General features: G+C 40.3%; 1 protein-coding gene across 3 annotated transcripts in view; it reads left to right on the top strand.

Moving 5' to 3' along the window:
- The window catches only part of MED14 (mediator complex subunit 14), a 34,133-nt gene extending 12,644 nt beyond the window's left edge, over positions 1 to 21,489 (top strand). The window contains exons 10-31 of one of the 3 annotated variants that reach the window (XM_064646884.1): positions 730 to 841; positions 1,476 to 1,601; positions 2,444 to 2,522; positions 4,062 to 4,221; positions 4,588 to 4,782; positions 5,393 to 5,527; positions 5,956 to 6,032; positions 7,460 to 7,620; positions 7,900 to 8,046; positions 8,138 to 8,229; positions 9,393 to 9,545; positions 9,749 to 10,018; positions 11,248 to 11,403; positions 11,935 to 12,046; positions 12,657 to 12,788; positions 13,798 to 13,980; positions 14,647 to 14,885; positions 15,570 to 15,749; positions 15,945 to 16,052; positions 16,469 to 16,594; positions 17,203 to 17,392; positions 20,882 to 21,489. In XM_064646884.1, the coding sequence (XP_064502954.1) occupies positions 730 to 841; positions 1,476 to 1,601; positions 2,444 to 2,522; positions 4,062 to 4,221; positions 4,588 to 4,782; positions 5,393 to 5,527; positions 5,956 to 6,032; positions 7,460 to 7,620; positions 7,900 to 8,046; positions 8,138 to 8,229; positions 9,393 to 9,545; positions 9,749 to 10,018; positions 11,248 to 11,403; positions 11,935 to 12,046; positions 12,657 to 12,788; positions 13,798 to 13,980; positions 14,647 to 14,885; positions 15,570 to 15,749; positions 15,945 to 16,052; positions 16,469 to 16,594; positions 17,203 to 17,392; positions 20,882 to 20,955 (3,207 nt within the window). In that variant the 3' untranslated portion in view covers positions 20,956 to 21,489. The remainder of the gene's footprint in view (positions 1 to 729; positions 842 to 1,475; positions 1,602 to 2,443; positions 2,523 to 4,061; positions 4,222 to 4,587; positions 4,783 to 5,392; positions 5,528 to 5,955; positions 6,033 to 7,459; positions 7,621 to 7,899; positions 8,047 to 8,137; positions 8,230 to 9,392; positions 9,546 to 9,748; positions 10,019 to 11,247; positions 11,404 to 11,934; positions 12,047 to 12,656; positions 12,789 to 13,797; positions 13,981 to 14,646; positions 14,886 to 15,569; positions 15,750 to 15,944; positions 16,053 to 16,468; positions 16,595 to 17,202; positions 17,393 to 20,881) is intronic. The other 2 variants (XM_064646882.1, XM_064646883.1) reach the window with 2 other exon arrangements.
- Positions 21,490 to 24,662: the final 3,173 nt, after the last annotated feature.

The following is a 24,662-nucleotide window of genomic DNA, read 5'->3' as shown; positions in this document are numbered from 1 at the left end:
CATTTTCAGAGCAATGTGAGGCTAACTAGAAAAAGGTTTTGCAGTAATCTGTAACTTTGCTTATGCAAAATATGTAAATAATATGACTGTAATGTGAATGCAAATGCTTTAATTTAGATTGCACAGGTGAGTTACAGTGAATATAAGTGGTGGCATTAGAGCTTCAGCACCAGAAGTGCAACAGACTGTAGATACAAGCCCCTAGATACTCCTGGGTTCAGTAGGGTTGCTCCTATTCAGTGTCTACCACTGCATTGGTACCCTCTTGTCAGGACTAAAACTAGTGTATTGGATTACATGTAACAGCTGCGTATGTGTTTGTGTAAAGTCATCTATATCCTAATGAAGTGTTGCTTTGGGGGGATTGTGTTTGGGTGGGTTTTGTTTTCCTTAGCTTAAGCAAGTTAGAAATGGGTGCAAATTAAGCTGAAAATACTCCAACCTTGATCCAGAATAAGTAGGTCTGCACAGGGAGTGGTAACAGCGTAGTTTGTAAAACTTCTAATCTTAGATCAAAAACCCTCACACTGCCTGCTGCTCAGTCAGAAACTTATGGTAGCTTGCTGTATTTTATAGTGATCCAAATACTCAAGTTCATTTGGCTCACCATAGTTCTAAGAAAATTATTTCTGAAGTGACTGTTTTATTGAGTAGCTTTGTTCCAGTGTGCTAATGCAGGAACTCTACACATCAAATATGAGCCTCCTCAAGTACATTCCTTTCTTACAGATTGACCACCTATCAATAGAAAAACTCCTAATAGACAGTGTCCATGCAAGATCTCATCAAAAACTCCAGGAGCTGAAAGCCATTCTGAAGAGCTACAACGTTAATGACAATTGTATGTATTTTCTGCTGAAGTTTTTCAAGTTAATTTCCATTTGTGTCTAGGAATGGTTTCCTTTTTTCTTGCTGTTTCTTGTTTTCATTAATTCAAGTAAAAATATTGAAAAAATGAAGTGAAATATTTTCAGAATTAACAAAACTTAGCTTTAAATTATTCTGCATTGATAATTGTAAAATAGTCAGACCTCTAAGTGCAGTATAATAGGTGAAGCTGGTAGAGTGTTACAGTCTGGGTTGAAGGGTTAAAATTTGTCAACTGTAAAGTTTGTATGTGTTCAGAATTGAAAGAAAATTTTTCAGTTTTGAACTAGTTTTGAATGAAACTTTCCTTAAACTGCTGTTGAAACTTTTGGGATTTGAAGTGATCTTATAATCATGAAGTAGTGAGTTAAAAGATATTCGAGGATTAATAATCTCCTTCAAATTTGTTCTGTCTTCTCTCATTGGCTTGTCACTGTTTTCACAGAGAAATTACGTTCAGTTTCCTCTTTATGTTAACAGTGTAATAATGTGCAAGTGAAGATTGCTTCTATAAAAACATACAGGTTTTGTGATTATAACAGGCTAAGTTTTAATAGGATTCGAATTCACTTGAATTTTCTGTGAAATTAACATCAATTTTTCTCTAGCATTCATTGAGACGGCTCTTCCAACCCTTGTAATTCCAATTTTGGAACCATGTGGTCGATCAGAGTGCCTGCATGTATTTGTTGATCTCCACTCTGGGATGTTTCAACTGATGCTTTATGGCGTTGGTAAGTAGATGCAAAGCCAGGGTGTATTTCATATCTTGCAAGAATAGTGCATTGTTATTTTCTGTGAACAATTTTGTCAGATCTGCAAAGTTCTGTGAGCAAATGAACACCACGCTTGGGTCATCACTGAGGTTTTTGAGTTTGAGGAATGGGGAAGAGGATCTTTGTGCTTCAGTGTCACAGTTTAGTTAGGTACATTTTAAGAGGACAGCAGACTAATTATTGTTAGGGGTCCATACAATGCATATTCTTTATGACTCATGATTCCTGTGCTGTTAATGGATTGCAGTCATTTCATACAGACCTGATTGAGAATTGTATTGTGTGACCTTTTACATCTTGAGTTACTACTGTTCAAGTCTGAACTTCAGGTTTCGGGTTACTTAAGAAGGAAAATGAGTTCTAGTTTATTTGCACGTGATCTTACAAACTATATGGATCATCTGTTGTGTACCCTAATTTCTCTCTTCACAATGAGCCTTGTGGAGGAGACAAGGGGCAACAATTAGAAGTTGGACTAAGAGAAGTTTCATCTCAGTATAAGAAAGCAGTTTTTTGCAATGAAAACAATTGATCCCTGGAACAGCCCCCTCAGAGATTTGGTGGAGTCCCCATCACTGGAGGTTTTCAAGGTGCAGTTGGACAGGGTGTTAGATAATCTCATCTATGCTCCCTTTCCCACAAAAGGTTGGACCAGATGATCTTTCAAGGTCCCATTTCGAGCCCCACCCTGGGCTCTTTGTTATTCTGAAATTAATCAGATGAGGCACTTTCAGTGAAAGTTTGAAATTCTGTTTGAAGGACAGATGTTAAGACCATTCACTCCCCTAATGTTCTTGCAGATCAACTGACACTTGATGACATAGAGAAGTCTGTTAATGATGATATGAAGCGCATCATTCCTTGGCTCCAGCAGCTCAAGTAAGTGACTTGAATGATTCACTTAGTTTGCATAGAATGAATCACCACAACTGTATTTTGGATGATCACACTTGCATGGCTTTGTGTTTTACCACAGTAGGGGTTATGCTTTCTCACTGTTCTAAGCAACCTTGAGTATTTGCCATCTCCTCTAAACAGTTGAGGAAACTCTGGTTTTGCTTGGAGTTGATTCCATAATCCTGCTTTAGTTTTCCCCCTTGCACGTAGCCTCATGCATTGCTATGTGCACACTCTGCATGAAGTCTTTTCACTTTTAGTCAGCACAGACCACTTGCTTCCTGAGGATCTCATTTGCTGTTCATGTTCATTTTCTATCTCCTTTATTCCACTCTGTTTCTACAGCTGAACTCTGCTTGTTTCTCAGCAAGAATGATCTCCCTTATCCCAATACAGAGGAAAAACCAGGAAGTGGCCTAGGATGATTTAAATAATACCTGTTTATCTTCTAACACTTCAGCCCTTGCTGGTTTAAGCCTCTAATCTTCCTACCACCATGAGATTTGAGCACAAGATACATTTGGCTCCCATAAGAGGTTATATGAAATAATACAAACACAGTTTGCATCTGCATGATAACTGAGTTCCACCTGCTCTGTCATTTTGGAAATTCCCAGTGCTCTGAGTTAATTGCAGGGTGAAATCTCTATTTGAGGAATTCTGCTTCTAAAAGAATCTTGATGATGCATGAAGCACTGGCACCCTGGAGAAACTAATCAACCTCCCTTAGTTATAAATAATGTACTTGAGATAATGGCCTGGGTAGTGCTGCAGTTTTGGAGGAAGCTCATCAGTCCACAAAATATCTCTTAGACAGCTGTGTCTGACATGTGTCTATGAGCATAAATGTGGTATGATGTGATGGAGAGATCCACTTTCCACTGCTGTTGTCAGTGGAACTTTGACCAGAAAACCAAGCGTTTCTGAGCCCCTTTCAAGCCTAGCTAGTCTTTCTGGCCTTGCCACCATAGCCAAAATCCATTGGAGTAGGACAAAGTTTAGTTCCAAACATGAGAATAAATTTGGTGTCTTGCATATGGTTCTTCATGTCCAAACTTATTCAGGTGAATGAGTTTATTTATAACATAATCCAGAGTAACATCCAGCTTTGGTGACTTTTTTACTGGATTGCTTAGTAGCATATGGGAGCAAAGATTTTGTTTTCTGTACCAAAATGTAATTGAAGATTCTAGATTGTAAAATAACTGTTTTAACATTTCCCTTCTTTGTTTTATGTTGTAATTTCATATTGTAGTATATAAAATTTTATTCAGTGAATAATTTCAGGGTTTTTCTTGAGTTAACAGATGTCTGTTAAGCTGAAGACAGGATGCAAAGATAGTAATAAGGAAATATAAAGTAATGACATTTTCTGTGTGATTTTCTGTGTATAACTCATGCAGCAATGATAGATGTTGGCTTTGAATGTGACTGACCATTTGACACTAACACTCTACACAGCACTGTACTAGAATAACGTAAACCAGTCTCAGGGTACTAATACCTTTATTTCAATGCAAGGTTCTGGCTTGGACAGCAACGTTGCAAACAGTCTATAAAACATCTGCCTACAGTGAGCAGTGAAACTCTTCAACTAGCTAATTATGCCAGCCATCCAGTGGGAAACCTTTCCAAACACAAGTTGTTTATCAAACTCACTCGCCTTCCGCAGTACTACATTGTAAGTAACTGAAAACTGCTTCTGTCTTTTGTTCTCAGTCATGGTTATCCCAGACAGTTTGTTGTACTCTGAACTTTAGGACCCAAGTGATTGGTGTAATCCTCGGTTCTCCCCTCTCCCTTCTGCCATTCAGTGGGTTTGTTAAGCACTCAGGCTTATAGAGAAGAGAACACATATGGGTTTATTACCCAGCAAACTTCCCATTCTCTGTTTCCTTAAAGGTTTGGTCTCCTTTCTCGTCTTGGATCCCTTTCCTAGCCATAGTATTAATATGTTGAAAAAGACTGATGGTGAGAGGATAGGAACAGAATTAGACATACTATTAGCTTGAGAATCTTCTCAATTTGCTGTTTTGTTCAAATGTAGGTTGTAGAGATGTTTGATGTTCCTGGCAACCCCACAGAACTAGAGTACAAGTACTATTTCCTGTCTGTGAGCTATGCTGAAGGAGATGACAGCCCTGCTACTGCACTTTTACTACAGCAGTTCAAACCAAACATTGAAGAGTTGGTACTGGACACAAAAAGTGGGAAACAAATGAAAAGTGGTGTCAAGCGCAAGGTAAGTGCTCCAAGAGCCACTGGGATAGTGAAGGTGCATGAAAGGTCAACACACGTTCTGAGCACCAATGCCAGCTTTAGTAGCACTGTTTTCAAAGTTTGTGTGGCTGACAGCTTACTTGTATTGGTTCTCTGGACTTCTTCCCTGGGGAGATGCTGGGAAACTGTTTTGCAACAGTTATCTTTTTAATTCATACTTTTAATTCTCTGCTGCTCTAGCCAAGGCAGAGCTCTGTGCAGAGGCAGCTGTAGTGGCTCGGACATGCAGAGTGCTGGTATGGTACCTGTGTGATACACTTCGTGCTGTGTGTGGTCTTTGGAGGACTTGCGGGGGCTGATAAGTGTTATTTCTCGGGATCAGGCTGAAATGGCTTAGTAAGACATAAGTACTGTTTTAAGGACAGTCTTTAACTGAATTGCTTCAGTCCTGAAGAGGACCAGATCCTTTCAGGAGTTTGTGCTCAGGGTGTGATTCATTTATAACTTAGATGAATGAGGTTGTTCTCTGACATCTCTTCAAATTGTTTGCTCCAGATATGCAAGAACATTTGTCTTTATTTTAATTCTAGTTATCTGGAGATCCATGTTCATTTGCTTTATTTTAATTCTAGTTATCTGGAGATCCATGTTCCATAGAACCCAAGAAGCCAAAACGGTCGGGAGAAATGTGTGCCTTCAATAAAGTGCTAGCTCATATTGTAGCCATGTGTGATACAAATATGCCATTTATAGGGCTTCGGATAGAGGTATGTGTTAAAAAATACTTTGTTTCCTTCCTCCCCTCTGCTACTCCTGATTCTTGTCTAGACGTGACTATTTGGCCAACTTGTGGTCATGTGCTCACTCTGGAGTTCCCCTGCCGGCTGAGCCTGGTGACTCAGTGTTCTACACTGAGTTGCTCTGGTCTTGTTAGAGCTGGTTCTCTAACACCAAGCACTGCAAAAAGCTTGAAAAGTCGAGAGAAAAGGGAAAATGAAAATGAAAGACACACTTGTGGGGCGGGACTGGGAGACAACTTTGTACCAGATTTGCACAGACCATTTTTTTTGCTTTCCAGTACTTGAGGATGTGAAACGTCTGTTACCCTTGGGGGGAAAAAAAAATCCTTGAAAAAGTTGCAGATTTTTTGCTGGACTTTTTGCTTGGGATAACATTTTTCTTTGTTCATTCCTAGTTATCTAATATGGACATTCCTCACCAGGGAGTACAAGTAGAAGGAGATGGCTTCAGCCATGCAATACGTTTATTAAAGTAAGAGGATATCCCCCTGTGTTTCATTTTATTATTTCTTCGTTATGGAGAGTAACACTAAAACTATCAGAACTGGGGCAGGATTTTTTTTTGGGAGGGTTTTGTGATTGGTTTAGGATTTTTTTAATTATTGTGTATCTTGAATGTAAAGTGGGGCTATAGAAGAGTATAAATAAGAGTAGACAAAGAGCCAACTGCAGTTGTTTCTTTCATTGGCCTTAACTGGGGAGCTCTGAAAACAGTCTGACAGTCCTCAATCCTAGAATCCAGGCAGTGCTAAGGAAGATACAATGATGATTCATGAACATGCAATTTTAGATCAGATCATAGGCCTACATACTCCATATGTTGTTTCACAATGTGATACTGCAGAGAAAAATGCGAGGAATCCCAGAAAAGACAATTGCAGGGTAAAGAACTTGTAGAGGAAACATCTGTGAACCATACAGTAATTTAAGAGTGGAAGGGACCTGTGGAGGTCATCTGTTCCAACCTTCTGCTCAAAGCAGGGTTGATCAGCTGCATTTCCCAACCTCCAAGGGTCATCTGAATGGCAGCCCTGTCCTACAGCTCCCTTCAGTTTGGCATTATCTGCAAACTTGCTATTCCTTTGTATCATGTATTGTTAACCTCTGTGTTAACCCTGAGGAATGCCAACCAGAACCAGCTACTAACTGGACCTGCAACAAATCAGTTTAAAACAAAAAAACCACAAACCCCAAAGGCACCTCCTTGAGTAAAACCATCATAACTCTTTTTATGCTGCAGAAGTGTGTACTGACATAAAGGAATCAGTCTCTAAATGCATCAGGCCTTCTCTTTTTATCTTTGCAAAGGAGCAGAGAACTTGAGAGCTGAAGTTAAGGGTGGAACATGACATTCCTGGATAGATTCTCAAGGGATTTGAAAAAAGAGTTTGTCATGTTTTTACTTAAGCTTTATTTAGTCTGTCCCCTGAGCTCCACTCACACATTGTGATATGAATAAATTAGTGAGTACTAAGAGAAATGCCAGGTTATTCACTGCATTTAAGGCAAGCTTGTTCTACAAGGCAAATGAATTCAGTTTGCCACAGAACTTACTTATTTTCATCTTTTTTGGCTTGTTTCTCTGTATAAGAGCTTTATATTGATGAGCTCTTAGTTCATCAGGAGAGAAGGGCAATTCAACAGATCCCTTAACACTTTATAATTTCCATGTGTTGAATGCATATAAAAACTGGTCCTAACTCAGAGAGCTTTTGTGACACATTTAGTTCTTGAAGAGCAATAGGATATCTCCTTGTGCAGTCCAGGTGCCTCTGCTGTTGATTTGTTCATTCTTTCATGTCCAGACTTGGAAGTCCTTTAGGAAATACTAGAAGGTACTATTGTTGCTTTTGAAACTGTACTGTGTATAACTGGGTTTTTGGTTTTTATCTTGTATAGAATTCCTCCCTGTAAAGGTGTAAACGAGGAAACGCAGAAGGCTCTGGACCGATCTCTTCTTGATTGCACTTTCCGATTACAAGGTAGAAATAATCGCACGTGGGTGGCCGAGCTGGTGTTTGCAAACTGCCCGCTTAATAGCACTTCATCCAGGGAGCAAGGCAAGTTTTATTTAGGAATACTGATAATTTTTGTTTCTTGGTGCTTTGCATTGTCTGTTCCAGTAGTTTTAATGTCTTGGAGTTCCTGGAAGGCTGTCTGCTCCTAAGGTTTCTAACAAACCACAGTGTACCTGAATCAAAATTTTGACTGCTGATTTGATGCATTTTTGTTGTTTAAAATTTGCTTCATGGTTACTAGGTACAGTTTACTCAGAGTCTGTAAGCCACAGGTCAGGAACCACTAGTTTGAACAGTATTTGCCATCTCCTAACACTGCAGGACCAACCCGTCACGTTTACCTGACGTATGAAAACCAGTTGTCTGAACCAGTTGGAGGTCGCAAAGTCGTGGAGATGTTCCTTAATGACTGGAACAGCATCGCTCGGCTGTACGAGTGTGTCCTTGAGTTTGCACGGTCCTTACCAGGTACAGAAGTCACCTCCTTTGTGTTGAAAGGATGGGTTTACAGATTACTGTGGTTTTCTCACTCTAACTGTCTTTCCTCCTCTCTTCAAAGACATACCCAACCACTTAAACATTTTTTCAGAAGTTCGTATCTACAATTACCGAAAGCTTATCCTTTGTTATGGAACTACCAAGGGGAGCTCAGTAAGTAATTCCTAAAAGCTCTTTAAGTGTATGCTTGAAAACAGAATGGGTAGGCTTAGAATTCTCAGAATTTTGCTTGTATTACATTATTGTGGAATTAATATAGATGAATGTAAAAAAGACAAAGAGAAGATGTTTCATTGCTACTTTGCTGGGTTGCTAGAAGTTCAGAATGTTTGAGAATTTCTGTAAGATACTTTATGTTGTGGAAGGAACAGTTATGTGCCTCTGATTGTGAAAGCTGATGTGGCAGTCTTTTGTTGACAAACTTAAAATAAGTGTTGTTACCAGTCACTGCTTTAGTCAGATATATGAATACGTTTAAGCTGAGTGCCTAGTTCTGCCTTAGAAGAGAGGACTCTAACAATGTTTTAAATGCAGTACTTTGCTTTCAAATGAAGTGTCAGTAGCAGTGCTGTTCCCTTGTTCAGAACTCTAGCTTCCTCTGTAATATTTGAATTTACAGCTTGTTAATTATTTTTATAACTGATTACTCGCTCACACCCTTGCCTTAAATGCAAGGTAGAGGAGGAAGTAAGTGCACATTTAATACAGACTAATTTTGTGTGCAACTGCTGCAAAGTAGCTCACACACTTGAAATTTGCTTCCTAGAAGATTTTTGTGTTCATGTTCTAAGCTGAATTTCTAATGAGCATTTTATTGGGAAGTGTGTGTGCATGTGTACGTATCTGTATATTTATATATCTAGGTAGCCAGAGCAGCACTGTGTATTTTGCAGTAACTTCCTTACATAGTAGTATGTCCAATTTTCATTTTTGTGTGATATGATTTAGAAAACCAGTCCACCTCCAGCAACTCATTAATCAGTTTTCTACAGCATGAATCTCTTGAGTTTAATTTTCTCCATCTCACCTTTGGCAGAAAAGACTTTTTTCTTTTTGGTTGAGTTGCTAGTATAATTGCCCAATTCTGTGGTTGCCAACAATCCATCTGGCTAAATGGATGTTAAAGCTAACAGGGCTATTTTTTTGTCTTCAAAGCCTCAGCAACTTTTGAGGAAGGTGAATTAGGAATCTATTGAGGTTTGATGAAAAATGGGGGGGCAAAATTAAATCAGACCAGCTTTTCTTGTTATAACCTCTTGTTATTACAACCTAGTTGTTCTAGCTCCCAAGACCATTCTATGTTCATGACATTACAGATCAGCATTCAGTGGAACTCCATACTCCAGAAGTTCCACATTTCACTGGGAACTGTTGGCCCAAACTCAGGTTGCAGTAACTGTCACAACACAATTCTGCACCAGCTCCAGGAGATGTTTAATAAAACGCCGAACGTGGTGCAGTTGTTACAGGTAATGTTCTAAAATAATTCTCTCAAGCAAATTGCAAGATATTTAAGAGATGAATTCTGATTAAACTGTTCACTTCAAAATTACATGTGCGTTAGGATTGTTTACAGATCTCATTGCCAGAAGGTGTCTTGGGGAAGATTGTTTTCCCTGACTTTTACTTTTTGGTAAAGCTGCCTGATCTCTCAATATCTGTTTTCCCTCAGGTTTTGTTTGACACTCAGGCTCCATTAAATGCCATCAACAAACTTCCAACCGTGCCCATGCTGGGTCTTACTCAACGCACCAACACTGCCTATCAGTGTTTCTCAATCCTGCCACAGTCCCCCACACACATCAGGCTGGCTTTTAGGAACATGTACTGCATTGACATCTACTGCCGGAGCCGCGGCGTGGTGGCCATACGGGACGGGGCCTACAGTCTCTTTGACAACAGCAAAATAGTTGAAGGGTTTTACCCTGCACCTGGACTAAAGGTGACTGTTTCTGTGTTTTCTGGCATGTTGTAAAAAAAATGAGATTCTGACTTGAAGTATGGATCTGGCATGAAGAGCTTCGTGAAGCTTTTTTTGTGAAGAGCTGCCGTTCCTTCCAGAATTCTGAGCACAGAAGGAAGTCTGTGATTTATCAGTAGATTTGTTAAATTAGTTTGAATTAAAGCATTTCCTTTCAGAAAACTAACATCAAGTGTTAGGGTTTGTGTTTTTTTTTTTTCTTATCGGTACAATAAAATAACTTAGAGGCTGCTTCAGGCAGTTAAAACTTGGTGAAGCTTTATGACTAGGCTGTATGTATGCTCCAGGATTAACAACTGCTCCTCACAAACTATGATGTGTGGCAGTACAGTGCTCATACGTTGCAGGTCAGAAAATGCTCCATGTCAGAGGATTCTAGACAGAAACTTCTCTTTTAAAATAGTTCCCATCAGTGTGTGGCAGAAGCCTGTGGCCTTGCTTCTAAATACAGCTCTGGTCTGCTCTTCATGAAAAATGAATCTGTGCACACTGACAAAATACCTGAGGGCAACTTGTACCAGTGCTAGTTATACTGAAATATTGGAAAGTGGCACTCACAGAGAAACAGGCTATTTTGCTAATTTTTTCTTCTGACAGTTGCAACTGAATGCTGATTCTCTGGCACTGCATTTAACTGGTCCTGAACATCTATCTCTTCCATGAATTCCAAGTGGAAAGCTAATGGGAATAGGAAGGGGATTGTAGATACCCGTGGAAAGTATAAGAGAATGAAATTGTGAAGGTAGAGGAGGAAGTAATTCAAAAGAGTTGGCAAGTTCCTCTGGGTACAAGAGAGTACTATGGAGGAGATGACCTGGGTGTTCCTACCCAAACAGGGCAATTTTAGGTGTGATACAGTAGGTTCTGGCTGCTTGAGAGTTGTTCTGGAACAGCTATTTGCAGGTGTAGGGTTTTCCCTGTTTTTAAGGAGAAAAGAAAAATGTTGGTATTTCAATTTACTGGAGATATTCATGTTAATGAGCAAGGTGTCTCTGTTTATGAATTGATATATTTTGAAAACTAATTATACTGTAATTAATGAATGCCCTCTAGTAGTTAGTTCCAGAGACCTGCCTATCTCTTACATGCTGTAGATAATAAAGAAGGTGTTAAAACTTGGTAAATACTGTGTTCATTTATGTAATAAATTTTAAACAGGGAAATTGCTAACAAAACTGACTTTTCCATAGACATTCCTGAACATGTTTGTGGACAGCAATCAGGATGCACGGAGACGATCTGTAAATGAAGATGATAACCCGCCTTCTCCTATCGGAGGAGACATGATGGATTCTTTGATATCACAGCTTCAGCCCCAGCAGCCACCACAGCAACCACAACAACAGGTACCCTTCAGGCAAAACAAATGTTTATTGTCTTGCACAACGGTAGGTTTCTAAGAACTTTATGTTCTAAAAGGATTAGCAGTAACAGAATGGAAAGGGAGACTATAAACCTGCTCTGCTGTGGAATTCCCCTTCAGGCAAAATGTATTAATTTATTTTGCCATTTCTCATTCCAGCGTAAACAGCCCATAGCATATGAACAGCAGCTTTGGAAGGTCACATGGGACTTGCTGCCTAGAAGGGAAGGACTGAGGGAGGGAAAACAACTATCTCAGATAAAAGATGGGAGGGGGAGTCACGAGGCTTTGCTGTTACGGGGTAGCAGATAAAAGGAACAAGGTACAGAGATGTTATGTCTTGAGAAGAAACTGAAAATAATAGCAAGCACTGAACAATGTGATACAGAAAATCAAACAACTAATGTTGGTGGACCTATAAGACCCAACTCTCATTAGTCTTCTGCACGTGCTTAACTTCAGTTTTAGTACAAAATGATCAAAACATTTTGTTGTCCTGTGTTGACAATTTCAGCCATTTGCCAAACAGGCAGGAGCATCGGGAGCGTATCCTCTCACTTCACCACCCACCTCCTACCACAACACAGTGACGCCGTCCCCATCCATGATGCACACACAGTCACCAGGTAGGATGGCTGGGAGTCTGTGTGCACCTGCAGCTCTTTGTGCATGCATGTTTTTTCTATTGTTTGAGCTGTGTTTAGCCCCAAGTTAGACAAGAGAATGCACTTTACACTGTGTCAAAAAAGAGCAAAGTCCTGCCATGCATGTTTTGGAAAGTACATTTTGAAGCTAGAAAAAGAAACATGAAGTGAAACTGTCATCTTTAGCTGGGTAATACTTGGGACTGTTTTGTTCTTACAGTTTATAACTCGCTAAGGCGAAAAACTGTTAATTTTAAATACCTGCTTCTTCAGAAAAGCTTTTAATCACCAAAGCTCTGCTTTCTGCTCCCAGCTGTTGTAGCACAACAGCTGAAAAATATTTAAATTCAGAGAAGGACTGGGAAGGGGGGAGATGCCATTCTTCAAGCCAAGTATTTTGGGAAGTTTCCTTTGTGTGGTAAATCAATCTGAAAAATATAACACTCATGCATGTACAAAATAAAGCCTTTGCAAAAACAAATTCTCTTGAATCTTGTTTGCTATCCCTAAAAAGGAGGGAGCAGTTGATAGAAAAAATTAGAACAGAAAGATGGGAAATGTGTATGTCAAGTGACGTGATGTCTTTGATCAGGAAATTTGCATGCTGCAAGCTCACCTAGCGGGGCTTTAAGAGCACCATCACCAGCATCCTTTGGTCCAACTCCTTCACCTTCCTCTCTTGGAATCACAATGGGACAAACAGCTAACTTTGCCAGCCCACATGGTGAGTTCTTTACTAACAGGTGTATATATAATTAGAGGGAGGGCAGATTGGCTTCTTGAAATCTCGGGCAGAAAAATTCATGTTTTGTAATTGGCTCAAGGTTTCATGTATGAGGGTGTAACTCTTAACAGTAGTTGAAAGAAGCTGCATGGCATGTTGAAGTGTTCCTAACGTTTAAAAATGGACTATCAGTCACTCCTTTCTCCTTACTAATGTGGGGAAATTCCATGTGGTCTTGTAGCAGAGCAGTGGCTGCAGCTTTTAATGAGCATTGTCTGTTGTTATATTAGTTAATGGATTTTCACTGCTTACGTTTCCTGGAAAAATAAGTGGAACAGGTTAGAAATTCAAATATTTGCGATTTGAAAATGTTGTCAAAGTCTGGCTGGTTTGACATACATATATGTGAGCAACATGCCTTTCGGTTGTTTCCTTTATTAATTAAGTTGGTTTTTTGGAAAGCTGCCAAAACAATTGTTTGTGTAATCACAGTGCATTGGAAACTGTTCTATAGATCACAGTAAATGAACAGTTCAGATGGTAATTTTGCCACACCACTTTAACTGTTAAGGTGAACAAAGTGAGATAGATTTACAACAGACTGTTTAAGGAGCTTGTTCTGATCAGTCTCTATAGCAGAGTACAAAACCAGAGATATTTTTGCTGAGATAATTGCCAGATACTGAATAGATGAGGAACAGTCTAGGTGAGGCTTCCATTTGCTAAGGAGCAGTAGAATTCCAAGTCTGTAGGCAACAGCTCCTTTTAGTTTAGAACCTGTTATGTGTTGAACATGACAATTTTCCTTTACATTCAATTGTATTTTACTTTTTTAAAAATACAGCCTGAAAACCCCCACTAATGTTTCTTTATGTGGTTGTAAAATGCAGTCTAAAAGCTTGCAGGCACTTTCATACTTTGCAGATTTTGGTAAGAGCTTTTTTAGATTTCTCTATTAGAAAGCCTTTTACTTTTTGAAGAAATAACAATGGTCTTGTAACATCTGTAGGTACCATAGACCCAAGCTCACCATACACCATGATGTCACCCAGTCAGCGTGCAGGGAATTGGCCAGGATCTCCCCAGGTCTCTGGTCCATCACCAGCAGCACGGATGCCTGGAATGTCACCAGCCAACCCTTCCCTTCATTCACCTGTCCCCGATGCCTCTCATTCCCCACGAGCTGGAACAAGTAGGCTTCTTTATCAGTGCTATAACTGTGAAACACTCATGTTTAACGTTCCTAGTTCTGTTCCTTTTGGTTGTTGTGTGTCAGCATAACAGTCCTTAGTGCCCTTGTGCAGTAAAATGTCTAAGGAGATTAAGTCTTTATTCTATCCTAGTTCAAATCTTCTGTAACAAATTTGAAAATGAGCTAAATCATACAGCACAAATGTCAGCAGGATTGATACCTCTTGTTGCAGTGCAGAAGTCAGTCTGAAACTACTGAGCTCCATGACTGAGAAAAAAGTCTTCAGAGTGAAAGCCATGATAAGGCACATTTGCCAACCCAAATACTAACTTTTCACATCATAGATTTGCAATGCTGCTCTTGCACGACTGATTTAGCCATCTTTACGTCTCATTGGGTTTGTTGTGCCAACCTGCTGTCTGCTGGCATGCTGCAGAGAGAGGAAAGGGGAGTAGGGTTTTAGTGTTACTGAAATTCTTTGCATGGGTGGAGGGTCAAAACTAACTCTTTGTCTATCTGATGCCTATCACTAGGCAGCCAAATTCTTAAACGATTAAGCTTTGGCCCAGAGAACTCATTGATGTGTAGTGACACCAGTTTAAGTGAACACATTCCTTGTGTTTCAGCTTAAATCCTTCCTTACTGCAAGTCCTTTTTGTGCCCCAGCAGGTTCCCAAGCCATGCCAACTAGCATGCCTCCGCCTCGGAAACTACCTCAGCGCTCCTGGGCCGCGTCCATCCCTACAATCCTCACCCACAGTGCCTTGAATATCCTGCTGTTGCCCTCTCCTACCCCTGGGCTTGTGCCGGGACTAGCTGGCAGCTACCTGTGCTCCCCTCTTGAGCGATTCCTTGGGTCGGTTATTATGAGGAGGCATCTTCAGAGGATCATACAACAGGAAACGGTGTGGTTTGAGTTTAATAACTTATTTAACAACTCTTCTTTTTCATACTTCTGTACTCCCATGTCTTTCAAATCGGGCACAAACTGAAGTGCGTCAAATGTAATAACTATTTGCTGTTAGACTTTTTGCTGTACTTCTGAATTTTGCCATCTAAAGCGGCTAAATTTAGAAAAATAATTTAGTTCTGCTTCTTTTCCACACAAACTGGAAGTGGAAAACCTGTTTGGTGAGGTGAAGTTGGGTAACTGGTACGATGGCAAGACTGTGACCAGATTTTCAGATGCCACGGCTTCTGTGAGTTTAGCGTGTCCGTTGGGAGTTAACTAGAACAGCCACAGGGTTACTATGGAAGCCACTGCTTGGCAGGACTGCCCAAGAAATTAGTTACCAGTTGACGTTAACTGAACTACTCGATCAGGAATGTTGCTTTAGGATTTGGGACAGACAATGTGTGCCTCTTCACTTCTTTGGCATGGATTCAGTGACAGAGAAAGAAGCCAAATCTTGCATAAATTTAATTCTCAAGGCAATTTTACCTCTATTCAAATATCGTGTGTTTCTTTCTGGAAAGAGAGGCTGAACACTGCACTGTGGGAAGAGAGTGAGAGAATGTGTGTATGTGTGTGTGTGAGTTCACACTATTTAATGAGTGACTAATTGACTGGGGTTCTTCTTTTTATGCAGTTACAGTTAATAAACTCCAATGAACCAGGTGTAATTATGTTTAAGACGGAGGCACTGAAGTGCAGGGTTGCTCTCAATCCTAAAACCAACCAGACCTTGCAGCTGAAAGTAACACCTGAAAATACAGGACAGTGGAAATCAGAGGAGTTGCAAGTGTTGGAGAAGTTCTTTGAAACAAGGGTATGTACTCAAACTGTGAAAGTTTAAATTTTTGTGAATTGCTTTTAATCTCTGGTGGTGTTTGGAGTGGTACTGCTGATCACTGGCATGTGTAAAGGCTGAAAAATATAACATTAATAGCTGTGCATGTTGGTTACATATTAAATGGTATAGCTATTATCTAAATAGGCACTACTAAACTGGGTCTTTCTTTAGGTTGCAGGACCACCTTTTAAAGCGAACACCCTGATAGCCTTCACAAAATTACTAGGGGCTCCCACTCATATCCTGAGGGACTGTGTACACATCATGAAACTGGAGCTGGTAAGTTAACGTAGTTCACCGTACTTTGGTTATATTTTTTTAAAAAGTGTTGTATCTTTATCTACAAACACATGGATTACTCCAAATTTATATATATGCTACTTAATGTTATTAAATAAGTTTTCGTTTTGCTACTAGCTCTCCTGGAAATTCCCAAAGTTTCTCCTTTAAACTGATAATTTGGGAATCTACAGCCATGTTACTGCACAGCAGACATATGCATAGGCTGACTGGATTCTTGTTTGCCCCATACTCAGTTCTTTCAGAACTATTCTGACTTTGCTAAACCTGGCAACACGTGCAAGTTTAGCTGAAGAGGCACATTCTGCTTTATAATGTTTCCCTGGTTCATAGCCATGTATGTCACTGACATGAGACCTTTGCGTTTCTTTCCCTGTGCTGCTCTTTCTGAACAGTTCCCTGATCAGGCAAGTCAGCTGAAATGGAATGTGCAGTTCTGTTTAACAATCCCTCCCAGTGCTCCGCCAATTGCGCCTCCAGGAACACCTGCCGTTGTGCTGAAATCCAAAATGTTGTTTTTCGTAAGTAGAGATACCTGCTTTAAAATTCTGTGGGCTGCATGTCTCCGAGATCATCAGGGCTTGGTAGCAAAACACACACCTACTGCATCTGACAGCTGTAATAGCTGAAAGTGTTGTGCTGTTTGGAAGCCTGGATTTACGTGCATCTCTTGTAACGAGTTCGGTTCGTATTCCTATTCTCTCTTCTATAAAAGCACAGCAGCTCCTCATGTTTTGTGTTCTTGGGGAGATGTTGGCAATATATAAAGTTCAGCTCCCTCTGGGCTGCATCTTCCAAGCGCTCAACTTCTGTGTGTTTTGTTCTTCTTTGAGGCACTAACCACCTAGATTAGCTGATGTGCACATTAGTGGTCCTGGGAGCAGGAATTAGATGTTTAGAACAAATCCATATTAGTGTTTTTTCTGAGGCAATGCTCACTGCAGGATGCTTTTGAGAAGAGAATAGTCTCCACCTGATTGATAATTTCTCTGTTTCAGAATTGATGTCTGAAAACTGAGGGGTTGGAAATACATGCTGTCTGTAGGCCTGGAGTGTTTAATTGTATCAGAAGTTGCACTGAATTACATCGTCATTCAATTTAACACACTTTTTGTTTTTTTCCCCACAGCTCCAGCTAACACAGAAAACAACAGTCCCACAGGAAGCTGTTAGTATTATTGTCCCAATTATTTATGATATGGCATCGGGTACAACGCAACAGGCTGACATTCCCAGGCAGCAGAACTCTTCTGTTGCTGCTCCAATGATGGTTAGCAATATTCTAAAGAGATTTGCTGAACTGAATTCACCACGACCAGGTACTGTACATGTCCAGTAGATATATTCTCTTCACCCAGACATCTGTGACAAATCTCCAGTGTAAAACTAAACCTCTCTTAAGTCTGAATTCTTCTTGATTTCTATCTTACTTCTTTAGTAATTACAAACTCCTGATGTGACAGGCAGTACATAACTTAATAGCAAGTACTGGCAACGCAGCAGAAGGTTGCACTGATGATTCAGGCTGGGTTTTGCTTTTCTGCCCAGGTGATACAATGCACCTCTTGTTGCCCCAACTCTTGTGTCTCAGTAGGAGTCACACTTTTTAACAAGGGCCAGAGTGAGTCACAAGAAATATGCTATGGTCAAGTGTCAGTTTTCATGGTTAATTATGAAGTTATTCAGCTTAACAATAGAATATAGAGGGATGTTGAAATAGTTATCAGAACTTGTCCACGTGCTGTGAATGATTAAAAAGTAATTGGAGTGGCTGTATACTCCTTTGTCAGGGTGTCCACCAACAGAGGCGCATACAGTTCTGTCCACCAGACATGCTGTGAAGTGTTTGAGCTAGGCTGTTCTGAATGTTCATTGGCCTGTAGGTAGTGCACTGTGAGCAGCGTTGTGCTTTGCTTTCCCTCTTGTTTGTCGTGCTTTTCAATTTTTTTTTTAGTATCTGAAACACTGAACAACAGTAGCAGGTTCTTTGGGCAGCATGTTGTCTGTAAGCAGTAGTTCAGGGTCCTAATACACAGATGGCTCATAAGAACAGTAACTTTCAATTCTGCTGAAGAACAAAATTTTTCCAATAACCCAGTGAATAGATTGGAGTTGTGAATCCAGAGGTTGACTCTTACTTCTATTCTGTATAATTATTCATCTTGTTGTTATGTGGTAATTTTAACTCTGCTCGATGGATTATTTTGATTGCTAGAACATGAGCAATGTCTATCTTAAATTGGTGTGGGTATGCATACATTTCTGGAAGTTGTGATGGGATTTAAATTAACATGCTTTTTCTGTTTAACATGTAGTAATAGTGTAGGTAAATAGGAGAGAAAATAGCCTTGAGGGCACGTGGGGTTCCCTCTAGGAGTTCTGTATGTGGTACAGAGCTGTTGTTTGTATAGCACTTTTATTTCAAAATAGGTTAACTAAACTTCAGGTGTTGCTTTTGGAAGGTACTTCCCCACCAAGTTCCCTGGCATGGTGAAAGGTAGATACTTACTTTGCTGTTTGTTGTTGAACTAAGTTGTGTTCTAAAGTAAACCCTCCACAAAACGCCGCAGCATAGCGAGTGACGTTCAAAGCTGCTCTTGAGATCCCAGGTGAGATGCTTTCTGATGATCATTAGGTAGATAAGAATGGACATTTTTTGTTTGTCATGCAAGTTTTGAAGCAGTTTGGGAATCCAGTACAGGGAGTGGAGTATAGACAGGGGAAAAATGCATAGGAAAAAAGCTTGTGGCCCCAAGCAGGACCTTATCCAGGAAAAGAAGAACGTAGCTGGTTGAGCAGAGGACATTTCTAGTAGTCCTTCCTCTGACTTCTAAAAGAAACAATGAGTCTGTATGGATTGATTGATTTCCACCACCAGCCAAAGTAGGAACTTCCATGAGGACACTTGAAATGCAACTTCCTGTGTTTTTATTGTCAAAACATACATTATTATACCTGATAAAGGAGAGCAAGATACCTTCTTTTCTTGGCCACTGATAGGGGAGCCAACAGATGAAAGTAGAGAGCTGGAGACTTCTTTACAATAGCAGTACACGGGAGATCCCAGATGCATATCCTTCCTTTTCTGACCCTATTGTGCTGTACCAAGGATTCTCCTCCCTGTTAGCTCTTCTGCTGCACTAGTTGCAACCTGCTTGGTTAAGGGAATTTTTCACTGTTGGAGTCAGGAAGGAGCAGGGCCTCCCATCATGCACGTACAACATTACTGGCACTTTTGTTGTAACCCGGAATCAGTGTTGCCTCATTCTGGCTGTATCTTTTTTACCTTTCTCTCTTTGTGAGGAAGTCTTTTGTATTCAGCTTAATTTTCCTCTTAATAAAATGGTAGTGCCTGAAAAGTAAGTTCTCCTGGAAGAGTTTTCTTTTCAGATCTGTGGGCAAACACATTCTGCTGTGTTTAACAGTAAAATGTTGACTATTTGTGAGTAATACACTGTCTTTCTGAGATCACTTTGCCTATGCCTCCATGGGAAAAAGTACTTTACTTTGGGAAAATAATTGTATGAACTGAGATGGAATCAATGTCCTGGAATAATAGGTTTAAACTTGAGATGTAAGTCTACAATCTGCAAAGTATGTAGTGGACATCAATCTGGTAAGGAAATGAAAGTCCCTAAGGATGCTGGAGGTCACCCTTAGAGAGGAGCTCAAGGGACTCATGTTCCTTAATGCACTTCACACCTAACATTTTTAAGTGTCTGATTTTCATTGATGCAGTGGATGCTACTTAGCCCAGATTTGTAGCTTTGATATGATAATGACTTGCCCAAAATAATCTTGGGAATCCCTAGTTTGGCAGTTAAGATTAATGCATCCCAACAGGCTCTGCTCTTGTCTCTTTGCTCACACTGTTGCTCCTTCAGCAGCAAAATTCAGTGTCTTCTAATTGATATGTCTTGAAATATGCAGGAAAAATTCAGCCCACAGTGACCAGGGTATGATAGTAGCTATTAGTTGTATTCTCTTACCAGGAAATGGTAGATGAAAATCACAGCTGCCTGATACTTCACCTTTTGTTGTTCTAATTAAACCCTTTTGCTTCTGTCAGTTTTAATGTCTTTAAGCTATTCAGAATGTGTGTGTTTTTGTCAACAAGTGCTGGTATTCAAAACTCAAGGTAGCTGTGGCTGGTTTTTCCTCTCTGTATTAGATCTCAGCTGTTGGAAACAACAGTCTACTTGCTCTGTATTTTATTTTGCAAGTTTAGATGTCAAGGGTAGAGCCAGAGCATTGTGGTTGAAAGAAACAGATTTCTGACTTTTGCTCAGTCTTGGAATTAGAAATGTTTCCAAGACTAGGCTTAGGACAGAAAACATCTTTCAGCTGTTTCAGACTTGAGCCTTTTGAAATGTTTAGTGTCTGCTCATAATCAATAGAAATAAAACTTGAAAAAGTTGGGTTATTTTCTTTACAAGATGTGGTGCTTTTTATTAATAACATACAGAAAAATTCGGACTGCGATAAATTCTAGCATAGATTCAATCTGACATTCAAAAGCAAATAAAAGTCAAAGAGTTTCTTGCAATTTCGTGACCAACCAGAGCAGTCCTGCTGGGAAAGCCGGAGCTCCTTCAGCCAATAACTGTTACAAATCCCAAAGTCCTTGGAGGTCCCTGGGATCTGCCGTGTGTGGCGCAGCCTCAGCCCCTGCCCCGCGGGGTCCCGGGGGGTGTCAGGGTGAGGAAGGGCTGTCTGGGTGCGGGACTAACCTGTCTCTTTTCCCTGTTCCAGAGTGAGGAAGGGCTTTCCGGGGCGCGGTGCTAACCTGTCTCTTTTCCCTGTTCCAGGTGAATGCACAATATTTGCAGCCGTTCGTGATTTGATGGTTAATCTTACGCTGCCCCCTGGGGGGCGTCCCTAGACACTTTTAAAAGAAGGCTGAAAGTGAGACAAAACAGCAAAAAAAAAAAAAATATATATATATAAAAAAAATAAAAATAAAGCCTTCGGTTAAAAGAGGACGTTTTAATTTTACCTTTTTTTCTAAGAGCTAAATATAAACTGGCAAACTTTCAGGGATGCACTTTCATCACATGAGTATCACCACAACTTTTGTATAGTGCTGTTGTATAGTGTGTTTTAATTGGAGACACTTCAGACTAGGTAATAGATTGAAGTATCAGCTTGCTGGTAATAGATTTAATATTCTGTTTTATACTATAAAGATTATGAAAATGCCAAACTTGTTTGTTTTTCTGTTTTTCTTATGTTTTGGTGTAATAGTCTTTTTTTAAGGCAGGTCTGTCATTTTTGAATACTGTAAAACTGTGACAAACTTTATATTGAAGCTGTATTTTAATATGACTGCTTTGAATCCTTAAACAATTTATTTGGGCTTGTTGTAAACATGTCCCCAAAAAGCAATATTTAATAAACTGGATTAAAAAATCTTAAACTGGATGTTGTATAATCTTCAAATTTATTCCTCTCCACTGTAGCCACTGGCCAGATCTCGTGTGTACACACTTACTTGACTGTCTCTGAATGTGATCTTGCTTCCATACACACCACACACACGTGATGCTAACTTAAAAACCCAAACAAACCTTTATTTATTTATTCTGTGGGTTTGATTTGCTCTAAGTCAGAGTAGAACAGAGTTTGTTCATTTTCCTGGTTGTACAAATAATTACTAATTACTTCAGTGCTTCTTTTCTTTACAGTCACAAGGAACTACACCTGTTCTGTCCCAAAAGCAAAGTTTAGTGGAAGAAATAACCCTTTTTCATCTGTCATGGAATCTGTAATAACAGATTCTTATTTGTAGAAGCAGGTAAAGTAGGAGTGGAACTGCATACCACAAAATTGGAGAGGCTGATCCAAAAAAGAAACAACCTCACATTTAACTTTTTTAATTGGATGTATGTAAATAACTTTGTCAGTGATTACTGAAGGTTCTTCTAACTGAATAAAATGTCCATCTTTAGAAATTACTCTGTCATTTAACCATTTGTCCTCATGGATCAGTATTCTCAAATTTTTATCAAGTTCAAGTTGGTTTCCTGACTTCCTGCAAGTGTGGCTTTCTGCTCTGCTGCCTCACTGCCTCTACAGAGCTCTCTCAGCTCCCTGCTCAGCTGAAAGGTACTTTAAACTAATTTTAAATATCTTCTGGTGGATGTATTCCAGCCTGCCTTGCTGTCTTGAGGGCTCCCCATTGCCCCTACAACTGTCACACTGTTTTTCCCTGAATGATTGAGTCTCTTTCAAAGCTCTTGCCATTAGAAACCATCTTTTGGTTGGTGCCCAGTTTAGATTTCAGCCATGAACCTGTGTTTTTGGGTGTGGCTTCTGTAATACTGCTTCTCTCACCTGTGTGTATATAACAGATGGTTATGCAGTTTCTACTTCTGAAATAGAACTCATCCCCTGGAGTGCAAAAACCTGCAGCTTTTAAATATTCCTGGTTGCTACTCAGTTTGAAAGAGTCTGTATTTCTGTCTTTTCACAACTAAACTGATGTTTTAAAATTAACAGGTGATACAAGTATTGTCTGAAAAAAACTGGCTGGCTACTGCTCTGGATTCAAGGTGTTAGCAGTCCCATGCCTAAAAGCAGATTTTTGATACAGAGAAAAGTACCTGCTGCCCTTTGTGCTGAGGGGCAGGGGGGAGTGTGGTGATGGACAAAGGCTCCCCTGTGGCTGCTGAGAGCTTCGGCACTTGAAAGTTAAAGGCAGGGGAGAGGCCTCCCCACAGGGCTGAGAATACAAAACATGTTTGTACTGACAGAGGGTTGTGGACTGACACTCCAAAGCCGAGGTGATGGGCAGATTGAATTTTATTTTCTGTAACCCACACCACTCCTAATACACACCAGAGTTTAAACCTTTCTCCTAAATAATTAAATTCTTAAGGAAAACGCTACTGGTAAAAGCATTTCCCACTGACCAGAGACACACGTTCCTTTCAAGGCAATGACTGTGTGTATTTACAAGTGCAGTTTTAATTTTAATTTTCCATGTGTTCGGTCCATTTTGCTGGTGTATCCACCTGCTGATGTATCCATCTGCTGCACTGGGACCATTTGTAGATTTTCATCCTTACAGGAGATTTGTTTGTCCATCTGTTAAACTAAAAGTGCTGCAGTGACTCCACATACTTCTAGAGGAGGTTTCTGGGTTTCTCATCAACCCACCTGTGGGACAAGGATGAGGGAATTGAATTATACAGAGGAAAAATAGCAGTTCTGAGCTGATCCACAACTTTGGCATAGCAATGTTAGCAGAGATTAGATGGGAATACGTTTTAGGTATCCAAAAAGCCATCCCAGATGGCAACCACAGACTTTGTGGCTTTCCAGGTAACAAATACTGATCCTGTTAAAGGTTTCCTCAATATGGAAAAGAGTGGAGAAGCCTTTTTGAGCCCTGCAAACACTCAGACAAGGAGCTGAATCCGGGTAAGGTTCTGGGGCGGGGAGGGGTTGGTTTGAAACTAAGTTTAAAATTACTTGTTATCCTTACACGTTTGAGTGTCCTTTGAGACTGCAAATATTTAACTTGAGTTTGCAAAGGCTGCAGGAAACAAATTCTGATAATAAACTGCTGAGACAAAACAAGGCTCCATAAAACCAGAAGCTGTTTTCCTTTGTGAGCTACAGTTTGTCTCTAAGCATGTGCTCGGTTTCATCTGTCAGTTGAAAGTGGTTAGCAGGCATTTGAAAGCAAAATCTTCTGTATGAAAAATAGACTACTAGGAGAATATTTGGGTCATGTTATTCAGATTTATTTTTAATCTGTTAAAAGGTGTCACTTCACAAGTTGTGCTACACTGGTTATTTTACCTCCAGTGGTTATAGTTGTTCTCCCAGCCCAAGTTTTCCACCTACTGCACAGTTTCAAATGTTTTTAAGGTAAGAATGTATTTCGACAAGTTAACTTGTAATTGAATTATATGAACTGTAGGTAGCATCTAGGCTGTAATTACAAAGCTGTGACTGTGTAACCCCATAATACCAATATAATTGAGTCGTTCACATTTAGATTAAATCCTTTTTGACTTCAAATATGCATCGCTTTTCTGCAGATGCTCCAACAGCTGCTGGTGCTTTGACGTTCAGCGGGTAGATCATTATTTTTGGGGAATGTTTTTAAGCCTTAACTTTGGCTCCGGGAGCATCACACGCCCAGGAAGCAGGTGCTGTGCTGCCCCTTCACTGCCTGACGCTCTGCCCATGTACTCCCAGCCCCTCACGTCCTTCTCCCAGAGCAGTACTTAACTTCTTTGGGAAATGACCCCGCTGAATAGGTTTGACAGGAAATGTCGGGCTGCTGCTCTGGAAGATAAGAGAGGCTGAGTGTGGAACGGTTGGCTGGAGGCAGGAATACGGAAAGCCCCAGCAGCTTAAGCCTGGAAAGCTTGAATTCCTGCCCCTAGAAATGGAGTTCAGAGGGGCCCCTGGAGGCGGTGGAAGCAGAGCCTCTGGAGCAGGACCATCCCCCGCTCACTTTGCTGGAGACCTGCTGCACACAGCCAGGAGCGACCGGCGTCAGCAAGTGCTGTGGGAAAACGGGGAAGAGTCGTGTTTAGGCTTGTCATGGACTGGGTTTACTCCTCCTGTGATTCC

This window comes from Pseudopipra pipra, chromosome 2 (genome assembly GCF_036250125.1).
Source record: "Pseudopipra pipra isolate bDixPip1 chromosome 2, bDixPip1.hap1, whole genome shotgun sequence".
In the NCBI taxonomy this organism is placed as follows: Eukaryota; Metazoa; Chordata; class Aves; order Passeriformes; family Pipridae; genus Pseudopipra; species Pseudopipra pipra.
Note: the sequence above shows the minus strand (reverse complement) of the source record. Positions and strands in the feature narration are given on the sequence as shown.